This window comes from Mustela putorius, unplaced genomic scaffold (assembly GCF_011764305.1).
Source record: "Mustela putorius furo isolate JIRA1106 unplaced genomic scaffold, ASM1176430v1.1 tig00000196_pilon_pilon_pilon, whole genome shotgun sequence".
NCBI lineage: Eukaryota > Metazoa > Chordata > Mammalia > Carnivora > Mustelidae > Mustela > Mustela putorius.
The window spans coordinates 13,670,801-13,693,223 of NW_025421310.1; the positions used below are offsets into that span (position 1 = coordinate 13,670,801).

Genomic DNA, 22,423 nt, shown 5'->3' on the forward strand with positions numbered 1-22,423 from the left:
ATTTAACAGAACGAGAAATCACAAGCAGGCAGAGAGGGGGGCGGGTGAAGCAGGCTCCTCGCTGAGCAGAGAGCCCGATGCGGGGCTCCATCCCAGGACCCTGAGATCATGACCTGAGCCGAAGGCAGAGGCTTAACCCACTGAGCCACCCAAATGCCCCGGGGAGAACCTAATTTGATCTCCCGCCATCTCCCCCCCACCCCCGCAGTGAATCCTGTCCGGAGCTCGAGCACAAGCAGGTGCCTTATAAGGGCACCGAAACTGAACTTCTCGGCAACCGGAGATGTCCAGGTGGCTGGTCAACCGCTCTCTCCAACCCAAACCTCCGCAGTCCTCCAGGACCATAGAGAGCTGCGCAGCGACCGCCCCTCTCGAAGCTCTACCCCTCTGGGGAACGGTGAGAGCGGGATCGGGGGCTAGAGAGACCGGAAGTGCGGCGAGCCCGGGGACGCGCTGGCCGCGTCGGCGGTGGGAAGCCTCGGTCCCTCTCCGGTTTTTCACTCGCGGCTCGGAGACAAGGGTGAGTCTTCGCGGCGCTCCGACCGCCGGCCCGGTCGAGAGGGGGCGGGGGGAGGAGGAGGCGATTGGCAGCCACAGGAGCCAATCAGTCGTTGTAGTGTTTCAGAGAAGGACGAGATGGAGCCAGGGGAGGGTATCAGGTGCGAACCCTGTGGGCGGGAAGGAGGGGACGGAGGCTGGACTGGACCAACGGGGGTCGGGGCGAATAGAAAGTGGGGACCGTGAGGGGCGGGGCTAATGAACGCCTAGACCGGTGAGGGGCGGGGCGAGCTGAAGGTGGAGGCTCCCTGTGGGCGGGGCTTTAAAGAATCCGGGGCACTGGGTGTTTGGAACTGGTCGCTGCGGAGCGCCGGGATTTTTGGGGTGGGCTGGCTGTGAGTGGGGGTTCCTACTTGGAGGATGGGAATGCAGGCCCTGGTGTCTCCCTCGCCCCCGCCGCCATGTCTTCATTTCCAGGCCCCAGAAGAACCTTGGGATGGACGAAGAGGGAGTGCGGCAGCCCTCTGGGCCACCCACGAGGAAGAAATTCTTCATACCGCTGGAGGAGGATGAGGCTCCTCCTGCAGGGGTAGGATGAGGAGATGCGGAGAAGGCTGGGAGGCTGGGCGGGCGATTGAGAGGAAGGAGGACAAGAACGGTCCTGTGGCCACCCGTGTGGATTAGGAAATGGGACCTGGGTCACCTTGGGAAAACATCTCTGCTCCGCAAGTCTGTTTCCTTTTCTGTAAAATGTCGTGATTCTAAGAGAGGGCTCCAGGCAGGGACAGCGAACCGGCAAGCCCTGTTTTATGTGGCAGGCACCCTGGTTTGCAAAACTTCAGTTTATTGCTGACGTTTGAGAATTGGAAGACTTTGCAATTAAAAAGAAAGCCTGCGCTTTTGGCATGTTTTGGTAAATGGAAGGAGCTGACAACACTGAGGATGCATTCCTACGGGAAAACAATTGGCTGGTACTGAGGACCGGCTGATCACTAGGGGCTAGGAAGAAAAACAAAGTGGGTCAAGGGTATAGGGGGTGATGGGGGAAAGGTGCTACCTTACTTGAAGGGACTGCTTCTCTGAGGAGGTGACATCTCGCCGTGATCTGAACGAGGTGAGGGAGTGAGCTATGTGAAAACATCTGGAGGCAGAAGGGACAGCCAGCGCAAAGGCCCCAGGGAGTTCGAGGGCAGCAAGAAGGCCAGTGGGGCTAGACTAGAGAGAGCAAAGGGAAAGAGGTGAGAGGTGAGACCCTCATGAGGCAAGGGGGCAGGGACAGATCGTCCAGAGTCTTGTGGGCTGTGGTGACAGCTTTGGCTTTTGCTCTGAGATGGGAGCCACCGAGGTCTCCAAACAGAGGGTCATGAAATGACAGTGAAGAGACTGTGGGGAGTAAGGGTGTCGGCAGGGAGCTGGTGAGGAGGTGACTGCAGGGGTCCAAGGGAGAGAAGACGGTTGCCGGGACCAGTGCAGAGGCTGAGGAGTGGGGAGAAGCGGCTCGATTTTGACTTTGACACTCCCCTCCCCTGCACAGGTCAAGCCCTTATTCAAATCTACCCGGAGCCTGCCCACCATGGAGACCTTGCCTCAGGCAGGCCCTCAGACATATGCTGAGTATGCCATCTCGGGACCTCCAGGAGGGGCTGGAGCACCACAACCCCAGGGGCCTGAGCCCCTGGCAGGAGAGACTGCTAATCAGGCCCCCAAACCAGGGGCGAAATCCAGCAGCATCATTGTGAGCCCCCGCCAGGTAAGGAGGGGATGGAGAAGTGGGGGTAACTTGGGTTATGGGGCGGGGAGTTCTGGTGGGTAGTGGAAGGGAGACTGAGCTCTGGCCACTGTGCTCCAGGCTGGGCCCCTCTTTCATTCATCTATTCAAGTACTACGTATGAGCTGAGGTTGCCCCGTGTCCTGTTGTTTGTTATGACAAAAATACCATAGGCCGGGTAGTTTAAACAGCAAACATTTATTTCTCAGAGTTCTGGAGCCTGGGAAGTCCAAGATCAAGGCCCTGGCAGATTCAGTATCCAGGAAGGACCCTGGTTCATAGACTGCTGTCTTCTCACTGTGTCCTTACACAGCAGAAGGGGCGAGGGAACGCTTTGGGGTCCCTTTTATGAAGGCCTTAATCCCCTTCACGAGGGTTCCACCTTCATGACCAAATCACCTCTCCTCACTTCCTAATAACATCACATCATGGGTTAGGATTTCCACATGTGAATTTGGGGGGAGGGCACAAAAGTTTAGTCTGTAACACTCTGACTCTTCTTTTTGGGGGTGCAACCACGTTAGTGCAACTAAATTTCCTGTCCCCCGGGTTTGTTCATTCATTCAAAAACTGTTTCTTTTTTTTCTTTTTTTTTTAAGATTTTATTTATTTGTTTGACAGACAGAGATCATAGGTAGGCAGGGAGGCAGGCAGAGAGAGAGGAAGGAAAGCAGGCTCCATGCTGAGCAGAGCCCGATGTGGGTCTCGATTCCAGGACCCTGGGATCAAGACACGAACCGAAGGCAGAGGCTTTAACACTGAGCCACCCAGGTGCCCCCAAAAAATGTTTCTTTTTTTTTTTTTTAAGATTTTATTTATTTATTTGACAGAGAGAGAGATCACAAGTAGGCAGAGAGGCATGCACAGAGAGAGGGGGAAGCAGGCTCCCCACTGAGCAGAGAGCCCAATGCGGGGCTCGATCCCAGGATCCTGAGATCATGACCTGAGCCGAAGGCAGAGGCTTAACCCACTGAGCCACCCAGGTGCCCCACCAAAAACTGTTTCTCCAACGCAGGCCTGAGTTCGCATCCTGCTCTGGCACACAGTAGCTGTGTGATCTTGAGTGACTTAACTCATCTGTGCCTTTGAAACAAGGTTTCGCCTGCCTGCAGTCGGCAGATATGTTCAGAGGTCGCCAGGTGCTCTGCCATTGGCAGAGGTCCTGTTCTGCAGAAGAGCAGCCACTTACAGAGATATTGGTAGGACCCGAGAATGTGAAAAGATGCGCAGTATTGTCTGCTGGCAGGGACATGCGAATCAAGATCACAGTGGGGTAGCAGCTTATGCCCATGAGATGGCTGTCATCAAGGGGCCATAGAGAGGGTCTCGAGGCCATGGAGGAACTGGAGCCCACATGGGCTGCTGGTGGGAATGCACAATGGTGCAGCCACCTTGGAAAACAGTCTGGCAGTTCCTCAAACACTTAAGCATAGAGTTAGTGGGGCGCTTGGCTGTCTCAGTTGGTGGACCTCAGGGTTGTAGGTTTGAGCCCCATGTTAAGTTTAATTACTTAGAAATATATATACTTTTTTTTTTTAAGATTTCATTTATCTATTTCACAGATCACAAGTAGGCAGAAAGGCAGGCAGAGAGAGGGGGAAGCAGGCTTCCCGTTGAGCAGAGAGCCCGACGCAGGTCTCGATCCCAGGACTCTGAGATCATGACCTGAGCCGAAAACAAGAGTCAGTTGCTTAACCAGCTGAGCCCACCCAGACACCTCCCACAAAAATAAAATCTTGAAAAAATAAGAGTTACTGTATGACCCAGGAAGTCTGCTTCTAGGTAGATGTTCCAGAGAAAAGACAACATACATCCGTACAAAATCTGGGGCACGAGTGGTCCCCGCAGGTTTGTTTCAAATAGCCAAAAAGTGCAGACCACGCATATGGCTGTCGGCTGTCATCTGGCTCCTTTCACCTGGCATAAGGCTTTCAGGTTCCTCCACGAGGAAGCGAGAGTCCGTGCTTCCTTCCTTCCCTTTCGTGGGCCCGAGGGTATTCCGGCGTGTGGGGGCGCTGGGCCAGGGTTCTTCTCCCTCCACTGTTGGTACTCATTGGTTATTCCGAAGATGCTGCCCTGAACATTGGCGTTCGGGTTTTTTGGTAGATGTGGGTTTTCGATTCTCTGGGAAATTTATGCAGGCGTGGACTTGCTGGGTCATGGGGCGGCTCTAGAGTGAGCTTTTTTAGGAACTGCCAAACCATCTTCTCCAACGCGGCATCGGTTTAGGTTCCCGCCAGCAGTGGGCGGGCATTCCAGTTTGCCCAGATCCTCACTGCCTTTCCTTGTCTGTCTTTTTGACCGTTTCGGCCATTCTTGTGGGTGTAAAGGGGACAAGGTAATCCAATTATTTATTTATTTATTTGGGAGAGTGAGAGTGAGAGAGAGCATGAGAGGGGAGAAGGTTAGAGGGAGAAGCAGACTCCCCAAGGAGCAGAGAGCCCGATGTGGGACTCTATCCCAGAACTCTGGGATCACCACCTGAGCCGAAGGCAGTGGCTTAGCCCACTGAGCCACCCTGTGTCCAGTAATCTTTTTTAAAAAAGTATTTTGTTTATTTGAGAGAGAGAGAGATCATGAGCAGCGGGGAGGGGTAGAGGGCTCCATCCTAGTACCCTGGGATCATGACCTGAGCCCAAGGCAGATGCTTAACTGACTGAGCCACCCAGATGCCCCAGAGTAATCCTTTAAAAATGGAAATGGGATCCTGTCTCAGGTAGACATCCTAACTGGAGGAGGAGGGGGAGAGGGACATGTCCATGACCAGGCTCGGGTCTCTGGATGGTGGGGCTGTCCCCGAAGTGGGGCCTGTTGGAGGGGCAGGTGTGAGGGCTGATGTTGAGGGCATGGGGAGGCAGTGAGGCAGACCTCCTGGAGGAAGTGTCCCACAAACCCAGGACATACACGTCGGGCCAGGGGAGAGGGCTGAGCTAGAGCGACTCAGGGATCCTTTAGTTAAGGCTCAGGGCTGGGGGGACCAAGGACATTTCAGGCTGAGGAGGTAGACTCTGGAGAGGAGGACCACAGGCACAGGCAGGAAGAGGTGGGGAGGTGTTGATGGTGGTGGGGGAGGGGGCCCTGGGGTGGCAGTAGTCCCAGGGCTATTCCAGTTAATGGCTTTGGCCCTTCCTCCCTCCCCAGAGGGGCAACCCCGTGCTGAAGTTTGTGCGTAATGTGCCCTGGGAGTTTGGTGATGTGCTTCCCGACTACGTGCTGGGCCAGAGCACCTGTGCCCTGTTCCTCAGGTGAGCTCTGAGGGGCTGCCCCACCTTCCACGGAGGCCTGGGAGGGTATGCCCCAGTGTTTTGGATCCTTCACCGGGAGACGTTTGCATGTGGCCCTGTTGGCTCTGGGCCTCCATGGGACCTTGTATGGAAGGAAGAGGTCTGAGCCTGGAGGTGCCCAGAGTCAGAAGAGCTGCAGGCCCAGACTGTGGGTCTGAGGGAAGAGAGCCTGGGGGCACAGGCTCCTCAGTCTGAGGGAAGACAGGACTGGGGGGGGTCTTAGGCTCCTGGTTCCAAGGGAGGAGGGGGTTTGGGGCTTGGACTCCTTGGTCTGAGGGAGGAGGGGAGTGATGGCCTGGACTTCTGAGTCTGAGGGAGGAGGGGCTGGGGGGTCTGGACTCCTGGGTCTGAGGGAGGAAGGGGTCAGGTCACTCATGTCCCAGACATCCAGGACGAGTTGATGAGAACGAGGATTTCTCTACCCTCTGCCTCTATGAATCCCATTCCCTCTCTACTCCCTGGGGTTCCTCTCCAGTCAGAGCTCGAGGGGGAAGTGAAAAATCTAAGTTCCTGTCCTCCCTGCAAGGTGGGAGAGCTGGTGGCTGCTGGGCAGAGATGTCCCCTAGTTCCCTGGGTGGAAAAGCCACCCCTTCCCCCAGCCAGCCCCTTTTGAGGCCAAAGTAGACAGTCCCTGGGATGGGCCTGCCTCCCAAGATCGGCTGCACAGTGTCCCCCAGTCCACGCTCTCCGAGCCCTGGTTTCCTATCCTCTACCCAAAGCCCAAGTCTCTTCCCTGCCTCCGTGAGGAACCTGGGGTCTGTTCTTCCAGGGAGCCAGAGCCAGGCAGCCCTCGCTGTGAACCCCACTGTGCCCCTGCCTTGCTGAGTGAGCTGGGCCATGTCACTTCACATCTCTGAGCTCCAGATCCCTGTGTTACCCATGCCCTCTGCCTGCCACTGAGAGTGAAGAAGGGCTCCTGGGGTCTCGGGGAGACTGAGGCCTCCCAATCCCTCCCTCTCCCCTGCCCCCCAGCCTCCGCTACCACAACCTCCACCCAGACTACATCCACGAGCGGCTGCAGAGCCTGGGGAAGAGCTTCGCCCTGCGGGTCCTGCTCGTCCAGGTGGATGTGGTAAGCAGCGGTCACTTCCCTACTGGCCTCATTGACCCCATTTGTGAAATGGGGCGCGTCGGGCCTCATGGCTGCCAAGTGGACTGTTGAATCCTGAGGGAGGATGCAAGCTGAAACCTCAGTGAGGAACCAGCTCTAACCTCGGGGCTTGACACCCTGTATTGGCAAGGGGGGTTGGAGGGTAAAATCATCTGTCTTCTCCTTCCCCATCTCACTTCGGCCGAGCCCAGCCCTCTGCTGCCTGAACATGTCTTGAATCTGTGTCATCCTCTCTACCTACCCAGCCTCGTCCGCAGAGGGCTTGGCTCCAGCCTCTTCCCTTGTCTCATGGCCTCCAACCTCAGTGCCTCCCCTCCTTACTGCAGCCAGAGGAGTTTCCCTCCAGGACAGATCTGTCTAGATCTCGCCGTGGCTCTCTAGTGTCGTCTGTGGCCCGTGAGGCCCTGTGTGCCCGCCCCCTATGCCCCATGCTCTGGGTTCATTTCTTTTCTTTTTTTTTTAAGATTTTATTTACTTATTTGACAGAAAAAGAGATCACAAGTAGGCAGAGAGGCAGGCAGAGAGAGAGGGGGAAGCAGGCTCCCTGCTGAGCAGAGAGCCCAATGCGGGACTCGACCCCAGGACCCTGAGATCATGACCTGAGCCGAAGGCAGAGGCTTAACTTCCTGAGCCACCCAGGCGCCCCTCTGGGCTCATTTCTAAGCTTCCGTGTGGTCACCCTTTTACATTATTCTCACATACTATGTGAATCATAACTCCTCAAGCCCTCTTTCCCTTCTAATCATTTGGACAAGCTGTTCTCTCTGGAATTCCATTTTTGCTCTTTTTTGCCTCCTTCGTACCTCTTCATCCTCCTTTAGGTCTCAGCTCAGATGTCCCTTCCTCCAGGAAGCTCTCCCTGATCCCCTGGGCAGGTCAGATGCTCCTACTCTCCCATCCCAGTCCTGGCCACTGTGGCTCATCACTGTGCAGGGACAGTTTATCTGCCTCATCAGACTGTGAGCCCGAGAGGGCAGAGCCTGGGCTGTCTGGGTTGCTGCGGGGTCGCGGCACTGCCCAGCCCGGTCAGAACTTAGCGCGTGTCAGTCGAGTGGAAGGTGCTTAGCATCCTAACCTACTGTGTTTTCAAGATTGTAATTCCTGCTTTCTACCAGATTTCTCATTCTGACTTTCTTTTCCACCCAGAAAGATCCTCAGCAGGCCCTCAAGGAGCTGGCCAAGATGTGCATCCTGGCTGACTGCACCCTAGTCCTTGCCTGGAGGTGAGACTGAGGCCCCCCACCCAGGTCAGGCTCCATCCCGAGAGTCAGTCCACGCCCCCCACCCCCAGGCCTTTCCTTCTCCTGCCATGAACTCCCCATATGAGCCTGGTCCAGGCTGCCTCCCTCTGTTCCTCAGTGTCTTCATCTTTAAAATAGGGTCTTAATATCTTAGAGGACCATGGTCACAAAAACAGGTGACCTAGATCAGATTGCCAGAACCATACTAGGCACTGATGAGTTAGACATAAAGTCTGAATAACTAATTCCATATCTGGGTTTCTAAAGACTGTTTAGATTGGCTAATTTCTTTCTTTTTTTTAAAGATCTTATTTATTTATTTGACAGACAGAGATCACAAATAGGCAGAGAGACAGGCAGAGAGAGAGGAGGAAGCAGGCTCCCTGCTGAGCAGAGAGCCCAGTGCAGGGTCAATCCCAGGACCCTGAGATCATGACCTGAGCCAGAGGCAGAGGCGTTAGCCCACTGAGCCACCCAGGCGCCCCTAGATTTGCTAATTTCTAATTGGGAAAAAGATATCCCTTCCTCACACCATAAAGAAAAATTAAATCCTGACAAATTAGAGACATTTAAAAAAAACCAAACAAGGTGTTAGAAGAAATCTTACAGGAGAATGTTTTTTGTAACCTTGGGGTAGGAAAAGTTTTGGGTCTAAGCAAGACCCAAAACCCCAAAGCCATAAAGGAAAAGGTTTGGCTGATTTGAGAATATTAAAACTTTAAAACTTCTGGATAGTAAGAGACTGTAAGTAAAGTTAAAAGCCAAGTGACAAATTACAAAAAAGTAATTGATGTGCACTTGATGTGTATATATATATACATGTATACAGTATGTATATATGTATGTATAAAATAAAGATTTAACATCTCTGATTTATGTATGTACATGTTATATTTATACAGTGTTAATACACTTAAATATTTATATTTATATGCATATATTTAAACATTTATTATATATTTGTATGTGGAAAGATATTTCCAGAAGTCAGTAAGAGCCCAAATAAGCGTCTAATTCAGGTTGCCAAAACACATGAAAAAAAAATCAACTTTATTTTTTATCAGGAAAAAAATAAATTTAATTTTATTCTTTTTTATTTTATTTTTTTTAAGATTGTATTTATTTATTTGACAGGCAGAGATCACAAGTAGGCAGGGAGGCAGGCAGAGAGAGAGAAGGAAGCAGGCTCCCCGCTGAGCAGAGAGCCCGATAGGGGGCTCGATCCCAGGACCCTGGGATCATGACTTGAGCCGAAGGCAGAGGCTTTAACCCACTGAGCCACCCAGGCACCCCAATTTTATTCTATTCTTTAAAGATTTTATTTGAGAGAGCGAGAGGGAGCACGAGTGGTGGGGGAGGGGCAGAGGCAGAGGCAGAAGCAGACCCCCTGCTGAGCAGGGAGCCCCATTTGGGGCTCGATCCCAGGACCCTGGGATGACCTGAGCCTAAGGCAGATGCTCAACCAACTGAGCCACCCAGGCGCCTGAGAAAAAAGCTAACTTTTAAAAATGAGGTGCCATTTTCCTCCCTTAAATCTGGTGAAAACATCTCAGACAGATAGCATGAAACGGGCACCTGTGCTTTTGGTTGGGGGAGACTTGATTGGCTATTAACACGAAACAGACACCGCTTTTCTTTTTTTTTTTTTTTTTTAAGATTTTATTTATTTATTTGACAGACAGAGATCACAAGTAGGCAGAGAGGCAGGCGGAGAGAAGGGGAAGCAGGCTCCCCGCTGAGCAGAGAGCCCCACATGGGGCTCCATCCCAGGACCCTGAGATCATGACCTGAGCCAAAGGCAGAGTCTTTAACCCACTGAGCCACCCAGGCGCCCCCAGACACTGCTTTTCAACACAGACATTCCCGCACCAGGATGAGCCCTGCTCGCGTGTGCAAACGTGAGTGTGCAAACATGCGTCTGCGATGACGCGGGCCATCAGTGCAGCTTCGGTGGTGAGAACCAGACAGCACCGTATTTTTATTTATGGGCAGAAGGAAGGAAAGGGAGCCATGTTTTGGAACAGACTTGTATGTGGATAAACTAGAAAGGCCTACAATGGGCTCCAGGCCTTGGACAGCGTTGACCTCCGGGGAGGGGATCCCAGGGTCCTGGGTTCGAGCCCCCCCATCGGGCTCCTTGCTCAGTGGAGAGCCTGCTTCTCCCTGTCCCCCTCCCCCAGTTGTTTTCTCTCTCAAATAAATAAAATCTTTAAAAAACATAGAACAAAGATGCTCCTTGTGCTTTTTTTTTTTTTTTAAGATTTTATTTATTTGAGAGAGATCACAAGTAAGCAGAGGCAGGCAGAGAGGAGGAAGCAGGCTTCCCTGCTGAGGAGGGAGCCTGATGTAGGGCTCGATCCCAGGACCCTAAGATCATGACCTGAGCCAAAGGCAGAGGCTTAACCCGCTGAGTCACCCAGGTGCCCCATCCTTGTGCTCTTTTCTCTGAGGAAGGTACAGGGGTCTCCTGAGCTCTGTGCCGGAAATCAGGGTGCAGAGACCGTAGAAGTTTCCTCTTACCTCACAGAAGCCTTTCCCGATTGGCTTCTCTCACTTAGCAATACACTTCTAAGGTTCCTCCGTGCCTTCTTGTGATTTGGAAACTCACTTCTTACTGCTGAATAATATCCCATTGTCTGATGCACATTCTTTCCCAGCTGTGTCATGTTCTGTCAGGCAGATAGGCCAGGTCACGACCTTGAACTCACAACCCCAAGAGATCAAGAGTCACATACTCTACTGATTGAGCCAGGTGGGAGCCCCCAAGTTAGTTGTATATTAAAAGCAATTGTAAACATTACTCTATTTTGTAGGAAGTAGCGTCACGTCACATAAAGTTAAAGGTGCTGTTTCTCTCAGCCAGCTGTGTCATTTTGGGCAAGTGACCCCCCCCACCCCCCTGCCGCTGGTCCATGTTTCCTCCTCTGTATAATGGTTAGAAAATATTAAGTGCCATATAGGAGCTTTGGGGTGGGGGTGGGGGTTTCTGGAAGCTTTTGACCATAATGAGTTAGTGCAGCGCCTGGCATGCATCTAGACTCCCATGATGGCGAATGTTTCCTATGTCTTTACATGCAAATCATGGAACATTTTGCAGCCATTAAATAAAAGAGGCCAAGCTCCTGCTGACGGGAAGACATCCTGCTTATATTGCAAAGTTCGAAAAAGAAAGCAAATTCTAGGACCTGACACAGTGTGGTCCCGAACAAATTATTAAGGACTGTAACAGGAGGGGCACCTGGTGGCTCAGTAGGTTAAAGCCTCTGTCTTTGGCTCAGGTCATGATCTCAGTGTCCTGGGATTGAGCCTGCTTCCCCCTCTGTCTGCCTGCCTCTCTGCCTACTTGTGATCCATGTCTATCAAATAATAAATAAAAATCTTAAAAAAAAAAAAAAAAAAGAACTGTAACAGGGTCGCCTGGATGGCTCAGTGGGTTAAAGCCTCTGCCTTCAGCTCAGGTCATGATCTCCGGGTCCTAAGATCGAGCCCCGAGTCAGGCTCTCTGCTTGGCGGGGAGCCTGCTTCCCCCTCACTCTGCCTGCCTCTCTGCCTACTTGTGATCTCTCTGTCAAATAAATAAATAAAATATTAAAAAAAAAAAGAACCGTTAATAATAATCCTGCTGAAGAGAAAAGCTGCAATGCCCGTCTAATGGGAAAAAAAGAATTAGAAAAATGAATGTTTGAGAATATGATCCATCACTTAATTAAAAAAAAAAAAAAGAATCAAAAAAACATTGCTCTTTACCTTTCCTAAGGCCTTGACCCTGAATCCTTTATTTACTTCCACTCAACTCACTCTTCGCAAGCTCCCTGAACAAAAAAGACCAGCTTCTTCCCAGAGCCAATAAACTTGAGTTACTTTATTCTGCACACAGATAGAGCCTTGTGAAGATTTGGTTAGGTCACCTACCTTTGAAGCAGTTGGTTACAGGTCAGAGGAACCCGTGCCTGATGTGAAAATTGGGATTCTCAGGTCATGTTAGCGGTTATAGTAAGATTCAGCCGTCAGCTCGCCCGCAGCCTTCCGCTTGAAGGCATGCTACATTAAAAACCGGCAGAGGGGACTGAATGCCTCCTGAATTGGTCTTCCTGGGGCTGGGAAGAGAGTAACAGTGTTTCTGGGTTTTTTTTTTTCCTTTCAAACTCCACATACCCGCTTCCCTTCCAGAACAGTTTGTGTTTCTTAAACAGGTCTCTGAGTGTGTGAAGCCGTGGCTCCTATAATTGTCGCAATTCTGCCATCCACTCCACTTTACAGATGAGGAGACTGAGGCCCAGAGAGAGAAAATCACTGGCCCCAGGGTTACTCAAGTGGGCAGGAGCAACCTGAATCCAGCGGGTCGGGCTCCCAGGCTCAGCACCTTAGCCAGCAAAGGTGTGCCTGGCCAGGGTTGTCGCCAGGGAACATTTAGAGGAGGAAAGTTCGTTGTTTTTTTTTTTTTTTCCTCTGTATTAGAGTTAGCATCATAATGAACATGATGAACCTAAACATGCCCCCCTCCCCCTGGCTGACCCGAATGCTTTCACCCCAGCCCCGAGGAGGCCGGGCGCTACCTGGAGACCTACAAGGCCTATGAGCAGAAGCCGGCAGACCTCCTGATGGAGAAGCTGGAGCAGGACTTCGTCTCCCGGGTGAGGCCACGGCACCTCCTTTCCCGGTCGTCCCCCAGCTCCGTCCTGGGACGTGAAGCTTACCTCTTCTCTCCATCCCACTCTCAGCTGCTTCTCCCTTTTCTCACTCACACAGCGGCTAGACGGGTCTTCCTTAAGCACAAACTTGATTCTGCCTTCCCCAGCTCAACACCCTCCCCAGTGCCTTCAGGGAAAACCTGGCCTCCTCACCACACTCTACCAGGCCCTGCCTATAACGCCTAGCAGCCCCATCTGTCCCTGGTGTCGCATTCTGTCACTTCTTCCAGATGTGGCTCACTCCTCTAAGCTTGTGACCTTCTGTTCCCTCAGCCTGCCTCCCTGCCTAATCCCATCTTTCCCGTCTCAGCTTTGATGCCTCCTCCTCCAGGAAGCCCTCCCTGATCCCTAGGCCAGGTCAAGTGCCCCTGTTGGGGTCTCCCCCCCGCAGCCCTCTCTGTGTGGGTCACCACTGTCAGGAGCTGCTGTGTCCCCCACACTGGACTGGGAGCCCTAGGAGGGCCAGGCTGACTTGGTCTCTGCTGTGTCCCCGGCACACGCAGTACTCAGTGGGTGCTTAGGGTGTACTGGCTGAATGAATTATTTAACCTGGGCTCCAATGACTGAATAATGGTGGACATCCACTGCTACCGCTGAGGTGGATAATCTTAGGGGCCCCCACTTGCCTGAAAAGAGGACCAGAGGGGTCAATTCCCATGCCCAGTCCTCACAGGGAGCAAGCAGTGGGCTGTGGTTTTGAACTCACATGTGACTTTAGAGCCTGCAGTCTTCCCTGGACAGAACAAACTCAAGAGAAATGGTTATTTATCTTCTAGTGATGGGACTGACACCCTCTCACCTGGGCGGGGACCACTCTGAGATTAACTTATATTTTTAACATTTTTAAAATTTTATTATTTTTTTAAAATATTTTATTTGTGAGAGCATGGCATGGGGGGTGAGGGGAGGAGGAGCAGAGGCAGAAGGAGAGGGAAGCAGGCCCTTCACTGAGCAGGGGGGCCCGACACGGGGCTCGATGCTAGGACCCTGAGCTGAAGGCAGACACGTAACAGACTGAGTTACCCAGGTAACCCACTGAGATGAACTTTTAAAAAAGATATTTATTTATTTATTTCATAGACAGAGATCAAAGTAGACAGAGAGGAAGGCAGAGAGATAGGAGGAAGCAGGCTCCCTGCTGAGCAGAGAGCCCGACGTGGGGCTCGATCCCAGGATCCTGAGACTATGACCTGAGCTGAAGGCAGAGGCTTTAACCCACTGAGCCACCCAGGCGCCCCTGAGATGAACTTTTTAATCAAAGAAGAAGGCATTCATTTCAATGCCTCCTGCATGCAGGGCATCTGGGGACAGAGTGGTGAACCCAACACTGCCCCCCACACACTCCCTCTTGCGATCATTTCTTCTTGCGATTCATCTGTGCCTCTTTCCCTTCCAGGTCACTGAATGCCTGACCACCGTGAAGTCAGTCAATAAAACAGACAGCCAGACCCTCCTAACTACTTTTGGGGTAAGGAATGACTCCCTCGTCCCCATAGGCATTTTGACCCCTTTGCCTTTTCAAGGACCGCCCCCCCCAACTCTCTCCTTCCACTGCTCTGCCCCCTTCTTCCCATCCTTCCTGCCTCCCCTGCCCTCGCGCAGGACCTCAGCTCCTTCCTGGGATCTCTGAGACCCCCGATCAGCAGGTACAGGGTAGTCTCGTGCTCCCCATCTCTGACCCTTCGCTCCCATCTTCCTCAGTCTCTGGAACAGCTCATGGCTGCATCGCGGGAAGATCTGGCTCTGTGCCCGGGCCTGGGACCCCAGAAGGTAAGAGCTGTGGGAATGGGCTTGAGAAGCTGCTGACGCAGGAGACAGCTCCAAATTAAAGGGACCTCAGATCCCAAAGCTCTAAGATTTCAGAAGGCTCACAGTGCTTCTCCTATAGCTGGGGAAAACCGAGGCCCAGAGAGGGTGGGGACCAGGTGGGGACCAGCCCAAACTCAACACAGCCAGTCTGGGACAGACTCAAGATCTGGCTTTCTCTCCTAGTCCCCAGAGTCCCCTCCGGCTGAGAGGGAAAGAAGCAAAGCCCACTCCAGATGCAGCAAACAAATGGCTCATTTAATGACGGGCTCCTCGTTTCTTTCTTGCTCTCACCCAGGCCCGGAGGCTGTTTGACGTCCTACATGAGCCCTTCCTGAAAGTGCCCCGATGACCACAGCTTTGAAGGAACATTTGGTGTAACAATAAAGCATTTTCCTGGCCCAGGCTGCTGCTGGTGTGCTGGGGCAGTCACCTGGGGCGGGGAGGAGGCCAGGGTCCTCTGTGCTCGCTCTCTGCTGGTCCAGGTGGTCACCTCCAGCTTTTCTTAAGGGCAGTCCTCAGTCTCCCGGGAGGAGACTACATGGGATCCTGCTGTAGCTTCTTCCGCTTCTTCTCCCGTCCTGTGGGAGCCACCTCCCCAGACTCTGGATGCAGCGGCGGTCCTGGCATCTCCTGCTGGGCCGCTGTCTCCGGCACCCCACTTTCCCAGCCCCGCTTCTTCTTCTTCTTGGTGAATGCTGGATCTGCCCTGGCCTCGGGCTCCCCCTCGCCCGGCAGCTCCAGCTTCAACATCTCAGCCTGTGGGGCGCTCATCTCTGCCCTTGGCTCCGTCGCTTTGTGGCTACGTTCTTTCTTCTTTTTGGTGGCTGCTAGGGCTGCTTGCAGCTCGAGGTCCCCAGGCAGCTCAGGCTCCATCTGAGAATCCCCTGGCTCCCCCGTCGTGTTTGGCCATTTTTCTTTCTTCCTCCTCTTTCTGGTGGACGCCGGAGCAGCCTCAGACTCGGGCTCAACTTCATGTGGTAGTTCGGGCTTCGTTATCTCCCCTGGGAGCACCAGAGGGCCCATCTCCAGCTCTGTCGCCTTGGTCGCAGGCTCCATCATGACTTTGTACCCCTTTTCTTTTTTCTTCTTCTTCGAGGAGGGCAGTGGGATGGCTTCCTCCTGGGGCTCCACCTTCAGCGGTAGCAGTGCCTCGGCTGGCATCCCTTCCCCTGGCTCCCAGCCTTCTGTCCCCTTCTGCCTCTTCCTCTTCCTGGTGGGAGACAAGCCTGTCTCTTCCAGAGGCTCCTTTTTAATTGTGCGTTCCAGCTCTGTTGTCTTTTCTTCAGGCACTGGCGTCTGCTCTTCTGGTTCATCTGTTTCTGTCCCTTGGGGCTTCTTTTTCTTCTTCTTGGTGGTGGTGGACGGGAACGGTGCTCCCGGGGGCTCCGATGTCTCAGCCGTGGGTTCTGCTGCCAAGGGCTCCATCACCACTGGTTCTCTCAGCTCCTGCTTTTTTTTCTTCTTCCCCACGTCCCCATCTGGAGACCCTAAAACTGTGTCCACCTCCAGGGCCCCAAGCCCATTAACCGCCTCCTGGGGAACTAAGGTTTCTGGTGTATGTCTCTTCTTCTTCCTCTTCCTTGAGGCTGCCGACTTCAGTGCCAGGACGGACCCAGACCCTGTTACTGGTAGGCTGCCTCCAAAGGCACAGAACCGAGGCCTCAGGCCAGGCGGTATCTGTGGCGGGGGGCTTGCTGGGATGGCCTGCAGTAGGGTCCCAGGTGGGGATTCTTGGGGACCGTCAAAGATCCTTAGGCTGCCCTGGGGGGCTGGGGCACAGGTAAGTACCCCTCCAGCCTCCCTTGAGGGAGCCAGCAGGATTGCTTCTCCAGCCTGGGGGCCACTGCTTCTGAGGACCCGGTAGCGGTGCCGCTTGCCTGCCAACTTGCCCTTCACAATCTGGGAGCCCCAGAGAGGCACCAGCCGGCCATTGAGGCTGAAAGGAGAAAGGGGAAGACAGAAGCTTTATCAGATTGTTTTGGTGAAAGGGAGGAAAGGAGCTGAGAAACAGCACTTTAAAAAAAAAAAAATTGGGGCGCCTGGGTGGCTCAGTGGGTTAAGCCGCTGCCTTCATCTCAGGTCATGATCTCAGAGTCCTGGGATCGAGTTCCACATCGGGCTCTCTGCTCAGCAGGGAGCCTGCTTCCCTCTCTCTCTCTCTGCCAGCCTCTCTACCTACTTGTGATCTCTCTCTGTCAAATAAATAAATAAAATCTTAAAAAAAAAAAAAATTATTCATTTGAGAGAGGAAGCACCAGCATGGGAGGGAGAAGCCAACTCCCAGAGCGATGCAGGGCTTGATCCCAGGACCCTGAGATCAAGACCTGAGCCAAAATCAGATGCTTAACCAACTGAACCACGCAGGCGCCCTGAGTGCCTTTGGAAAGCCCTTCTAAACTTCCCCCAAGTTCAGTCACTGGGGTGGGGGGTGGGTATTCCCAGGAGGTAGCCTGGGACCACTCACCAGTCTGGGGCGAAGTCTACAGGAGCCTGGATAAGCCACAGTTCCGTATCTGGGTCCCTTAACACCTCCAGTGAGAAACGAGTGGGCTCTGAAGCTGGGGATGTCGCGATAAAGTTGGGGGGACAGGAGAACGGAGCAGCACCTGCAGAAGAGGAAACGGGGGTCTGCTGTCACTTCCCCATGGATCCAATCTTCCAGGGTGCCCACTGGCCATTGGGTCCCAGCCTCCTGAGCGCCTCAATCCCCCCACCCGGTCTCCTCTCTCCTGCCTGTCCCCCAGAGGCACCCCTGCCTCCACCGAGCCAATTCCTGGAGGCGCCCTTCGCTCCACGGGTAGGTTCCCCCACCCCATACCCTCCCTCAGTCCGAAGTATCTCCCGAAGTCCGGGGGATAGTCTCTCCGGAGGTCCTGTTCCTGGGATGTTCCTTTTTCCGTCCGAACGCCCCCGGGCGCCCTTTTCTCCTCCCGGCAGCCACCTCTGCACCCCGCCGGCCCGTCCTGATGCAACTCACCACCGGACGGGGTACCCGCCATCCCGGGACCCGTGCCTTCCGCAGACCCAGCCGCCAGGAGCCACCCGAGTGGCGCAGCTGACCACGTGGAATCAGGGGGCGGGGCTTCACCCGGGAGCGCCCATGCGGTGCGGGAGCGCGGGGGTATCGCTCGGGGCCCGCTCGCTCTACGAGCAGAATGGGAGGAGTTTCCGCTTGTGCACAGCAGACAACAGAGGAAGACGTCTTTCCCCGAAAACTTTCTCCCCCAAGGAGCTGATTAGCTGCTTGGCGGGTGTTTGCGCCTCGCCGGGTCCCGGTGGGTATTCCCCCCAATCTCTCATATTATTTGCTCCAACGTCGTCTTAAAGGGGCCGGCCCGTTGGTAGCTCCTAATTCTTAAAGGGATAGGAAGCTCGATTGGTGTGAGATTCTGAAAGAGACAGGTAAGAGTCTAGGTTGGCAGGGCCGTGCTTTTAGTTTTACAGCCCCTTCCTGGGAGGTTCAGATGCCTGCGAAATTCGGAACTTGGGTGGGACAAGTGGGAAAATGGAGAAACGGCATAATTCCTCCGGAGGGCGTGAAGTACTAGCTTAGGGGCGGGGCTTCTGAACTCCTAGGGAGCGGGAAACGTAGAGGGAGGAGCCTGTGCGCCTCGGGGCGGGGCCTCTAGACTCCTAAGCTAAACACGCGTGGGGCGGTGCGGGCTAGGGGGCGGGCTTCGTGGACCAAATGAGACATATAGATGTTACCGAGGACTTAGTCTAGTGTGTGTGGGACATTCCCGAAGTCTTTGGGAAGATGGGAGAGGGAATAGAAGGCTTGATTAGCGCCGTTTCTTCGCCGGGGGTGGGGGCGGGGAGGCGCGTGTAAACAGCGGCACGTGGACACAGATTTGGGGGTCGCGTCCACGCCCCTTTCCACAGAGACCGCACCGCTTGGGACGGTGGGCGGAGCCGCGGGACGGAGGCTAGACAGGGTGACCCGACTGCATTCCTGGCCGGTGTGTCAGCGCCACTTCCCGCCCCCTCTGCTGTGATTTCGGATCCTATTCGAAAATTGGGGCGTCTCCCTTTCTCGGGGTGTGAGCGGCTTCCCAGGACGGAAGGAGGGTCAGGGGAAGGGGACGCGTACCCTCAGCCGGGGATCACCAGGCGGTTCATCAGTGTGGGCGACACCCGGGCGCCGCCCCTGAGGGCTCCAAACTACAATTCCCAGAGGACGCGAGGAGGGGAGTCGCCCGACGTCCATCGCGGAAGCTGCTGGGGATTGTAGTCCCAGCCTACGACTTTGGACTCCGTTGCTGGGAAAATCTGTAAAGATCCAACCCATCCTTTTTATCGACGGGGAGATTGAGGCTCAGAGACTCGAGGGGCTACTGATTTTTCGAGGCTCTTTTCTCGCCTTAGGGACGGGGCATATGAGTCTCCCCCATCCTCTAACCTTCTACCCCTTTGGTGGCGTCCAAATCTTTGTACGAGGGGGAGCCCAAACCTAGAGGGGTGGGGCAGGGATTCAGGAGGCTGCCTCCCTCAGACACGGCGTGGTTAAAGTCGATTCTATTCTGCGTGGTCAGGTCGCCCTCGGCTTCCGGACCTCGCCCTTTCTGTCTGTGAAATGGATTTTCACTGATTCCCAAAGGGAACGTCTCAGGCTGCGTACTGCCCCCCTCCAGGACTACAAGTCCCAAGGTGCTCGAGGCGACCCCTACTCCCCCTCTCCTCTGGGACCCGCCTCCCAACAGCCGGAGTCACGTCGTCTAACCTGTTCCCGGCGCCTGCCCCGCCCCGTTCTCCGCTCCCCGCAGCCGGAGCCGGAGCCGGAGGAAGTCCCCCGGTGCCAGGATTTGCCCCGGATCCGTGAGTTCCACTCCACTGGGGTCCAGCGGCTCTGGAGGAGGCCGACACCGTATATCTGGGAGGACTGGGAGGGGACTCGGACGCCGAGTCCCAGGGCGGATTTGGGGGTGCGCAGATGCCAGGGTCCTTCGAAGGAAAGAACTCCTATTTACTAGGCAAAAGGAAAGGGGACTCTGATGCCTGAGTTCTTGGGGTGGAGGGCTCGAACGCCATGGTCCTGGGGAGACGCTGGCTGGGACCCCTGAGTCCCACGAATTGGGCACTCTCAGAAGTCTGAGGCTTTGAGTAGAATTGGGGTATTGGATCCCTGAGTCCTGGGCAGAAATGACAAGAGTCGGACTGACGGGGTTCTGGAAAGGGCGGTCATCCCTGACGCCCTCCAGCTGCTTTCTCCACCGAACCTCTAGGTCTCGAGACAGAATTCGGAGTGGGATGGGGATAGTGGAACTCGGGGCCCTGAAATGTAGCAGGACAAGCCCCCGAGGTCCCTCTGGAGGCTGGGTTCCGGCGCTCCCTACACTTTCCGGCTCTGGTGTGGGGGCCAGTGGTGGGGACCGGGGCAGTTCTCCAACCTGCGTGCGGCTGCGAGATCCCCAACATATCATTAACCGGCGCGTCAGACCTGCCTAACCAGAGGAGGGATCGCCACCCCAGGGCGCCCCCTCGTGGGGGCGGGAGCCTCCCCTTACCCCTTGGAGGTGGGAAATACTTGGGGTTTGCCGAGGGGGTTCTAGAACCCAGGGTAGAATTCCAGAAGGTGGGATTGAATTCCGGGAGTTTGCATGGCTGGGCACTACACAGGCATGAGACTGAGAGGACAGTGGTAAACTGAGGCTAAGAGGTCACACAGGTAGAGTTGATTGGACTATGTGGTGCCTTCTGAGCTGCTGTCTCAGATAGCAGAGCTGCTTAGTTTATAACTTCTTCTGCAGCTGCCTTGGGGACGGGATTCCATCCATTCCCACCAGATTTTCTGACTAACCTTCCTCCTCCTAGGGCTCCTTGCCCTGACCCTGAGGTGAGAAATGTCACCTCCACCCCCATCTGTCTGACCTGAGGTAGTGTGGGAGATAAGCGAGGGATAGAGGCTAATTCTGGAGGTGTGTGTCTGTCCTTGAAGCTGGGGGAGGGCAGGCATGGGCACCTCCCTCTGTCTGTCTCTCCTCTCCACCCCTACGTGTCACGTGAGGGGATTGAACAAGGGGGTGGGGGAGGCAGGGGGTTCTGATGAGAGAGGGAAGAACTTCCGAATGTCTGGGCTTGAAGGGCATTCGGTTATAGCCTGAGATGAAATTAAAAATAATAACCAACCGTGGCTGCCAAGACAGAGCTCACAGCGCGCCAGGCTCAGCCCTGGTAGGTAGGATGGCGTGGTTCCCACAGTCTACAGAGGTCTCAGGCACTGCCCGCAGGTGGTTTGCTGACTCCACCCCAGGCAATGACTTCTCTCTACTCCACTGGGGAAACTAAAGCTGGACAGCAGGCACAGCCCACACCCTGGGCTTTTGCCACCTTCTCTCTGGAATCTTCCAGGGCATCCCATGCCCCTCCACCTGCATTTTTGGGGGTGACCACAAGTCAGAACTCACTAATGTACAAGGAGAATTTAGGGTTTAGGAAGTTGAGACTACAGGGGTCAAAACCCAGGGCTTTTAGACTCTCAGGAAGAGTCAAAAGGCCTCTTTTGTGTAAAAAATGAAATTCCTCTGGGTCTTGACCCCTCACTGTGTGTTAGATCCTGTGTTATCTTAATGAACAGCCCTAGGAAGTTCCATGATTAAGAATCCTCTATGTGTGAACTTTATTTGGTGCCCTGCGTTGTTCTAAACGCTGTCCAAAAATTAGGTCACTCAAACCTTACACCCTTTTGAGGAGAGGGTATAAATTCCCCCATTATACACACGAGGAAACTGAGGCACAGAGAAACTATATAACTAGTCCAGGGTAGAGACTTCAAGAAGGGAAGGCCCTAGCCTGTTCCACAGAAGGGGAACACCAAGTCCCGGAGAGGGTGGGGTCTCTTCCAGCGTCTGTCTGTCTGGACAGAAATGTAGGTTTCCAACCAGAGTATTCCCAGCCTAGCCTGGCACTCTGTCGCGGTTCCCACTGAGGATGATGATTCCTCCAGGAAGCTCCCCCGGGATCCTTAACCCCGAAGAACTTGCTTGGCCTGGCCGCGTGCATGAGACCCTGGGAACAGAGAGGGGGTGGAGGGGAAGGGGACAAGTGAGACCTGGGATTAGAGGGTACCCAGGGGTGGACTAGAGCCCGCAGGAGGGGGAGCGGGGAGCTGGAAGTGCAGGGCAGGGGCCTGGGAACAGAGGCGCGGCGCGCACCGCCCTCGCGCCCCGCCCGGCCCCCGCTCCCCTGCCGCAGGAGGTGAGGCACCTGCCCAGGCCCGCCGCGCATTCCCAGGGTCTGAGCTCAGGCGCTGTCCGCGTGACCCGGAGCGCCCCCTGGTGGCCCCCGGCGGCCCGTTTGCCCACACCAGTGCTGGGAGGGCCCCACGCCCAGCCTTGGCATTTCCTTAGAGCCAGAGGATGTCAGCATGGGATCTGAGAGTCTTAGAAATTCCGGAATCCTGAAATCCTCCGAAAGAACATCTCGCTGCCAGAATGCTGGCACTGGAGGCTGCATAGAACTGTTTGTTTTTATATTTTAGCAGACACAGAGTGTTTCCTGTGTATCTGAGGTTCTAAAAGCCCTGAGTTCTGATTCCTGTAGTTTCTACTTTCTGAGGTCTGAGTTCTCAGAGCCTCATTCCTCTTGCACCTTCTGGCCAGTTGGATCCTCACTATAGTCCTCTACGACGGATTGCTATATATCTTCGTTGTACAGATCAGGAGGCATTTTTGTCAGGGTCATTGGTTCCCCAGGAGTTGAACCCCAGAAGTCTGGCTCTTTACTTGTGATCTTACTCACTCCCCTAACCGTGCATTCAGCTAGACTTTTAGGGCAGCCTGGGATAGATAGAACATGGTGCGGGAAGATGGAGAAACCTGAGCTAGCAAAACTAGAGAATTCTAGAATGTTCCAAAGATGGACTCTCGGACTAAGAACGTTTGGACAAGAGACTCCCAAGCTGAGAGTTTTAGGCTCTGTAGAGCTTTAATTACAACCTCAAGGTCCTTACAGTTTCTAGGGCTCTGAGACATTGAAGAGGCCTCTTAGAGTAGCTCCTTTGCCTCCTCCTTTCACTGTTGGGG

The 22,423-nt window shown here is 54.2% G+C and overlaps 2 protein-coding genes across 2 annotated transcripts; one reads left to right on the plus strand and one right to left on the minus strand.

The window, feature by feature from the left end:
- The first annotated feature begins 377 nt into the window (after positions 1-377).
- On the plus strand, positions 378-14,800 carry ERCC1 (ERCC excision repair 1, endonuclease non-catalytic subunit). Its single transcript, XM_013063987.2, has 10 exons — positions 378-520; positions 976-1,087; positions 2,033-2,248; positions 5,408-5,511; positions 6,523-6,622; positions 7,808-7,884; positions 12,437-12,536; positions 13,990-14,061; positions 14,295-14,363; positions 14,698-14,800. Exons 2-10 carry the CDS (start codon positions 995-997, stop codon positions 14,749-14,751), a joined length of 885 nt encoding a protein of 294 aa, XP_012919441.1. The 5' UTR covers positions 378-520; positions 976-994; the 3' UTR covers positions 14,752-14,800.
- POLR1G (RNA polymerase I subunit G) lies at positions 14,637-17,490 on the minus strand. The gene is made up of 3 exons (XM_004767592.3): positions 17,380-17,490; positions 16,867-17,008; positions 14,637-16,338 (listed from the first exon to the last, which is right to left on the minus strand). The coding sequence occupies exons 1-3, from the start codon at positions 17,399-17,401 to the stop codon at positions 14,937-14,939; spliced, it is 1,566 nt and encodes a 521-aa protein (XP_004767649.1). The 5' UTR covers positions 17,402-17,490; the 3' UTR covers positions 14,637-14,936.
- Positions 17,491-22,423: the final 4,933 nt, after the last annotated feature.

What these genes read in the sequence shown, in the direction of transcription:
- POLR1G (XM_004767592.3), bottom strand. Translation starts at nt 17,401, where the DNA reads ATGGCGGGTACCCCGTCCGGTG. An exon ending in GGCGGGTACCCCGTCCGGTG is followed by an intron (nt 17,009 to 17,379) that starts GTGAGTTGCATC and finishes CCTCTTCTGCAG; the next exon opens with GTGCTGCTCCGTTCTCCTGT. An exon ending in GTAGACTTCGCCCCAGACTG is followed by an intron (nt 16,339 to 16,866) that starts GTGAGTGGTCCC and finishes TTCTCCTTTCAG; the next exon opens with CCTCAATGGCCGGCTGGTGC.
- ERCC1 (XM_013063987.2), top strand. Translation starts at nt 995, where the DNA reads ATGGACGAAGAGGGAGTGCGGCAGCCCTCTGGGCCACCCACGAGGAAG. An exon ending in ATGAGGCTCCTCCTGCAGGG is followed by an intron (nt 1,088 to 2,032) that starts GTAGGATGAGGA and finishes TCCCCTGCACAG; the next exon opens with GTCAAGCCCTTATTCAAATC. An exon ending in ACCTGTGCCCTGTTCCTCAG is followed by an intron (nt 5,512 to 6,522) that starts GTGAGCTCTGAG and finishes CCTGCCCCCCAG; the next exon opens with CCTCCGCTACCACAACCTCC.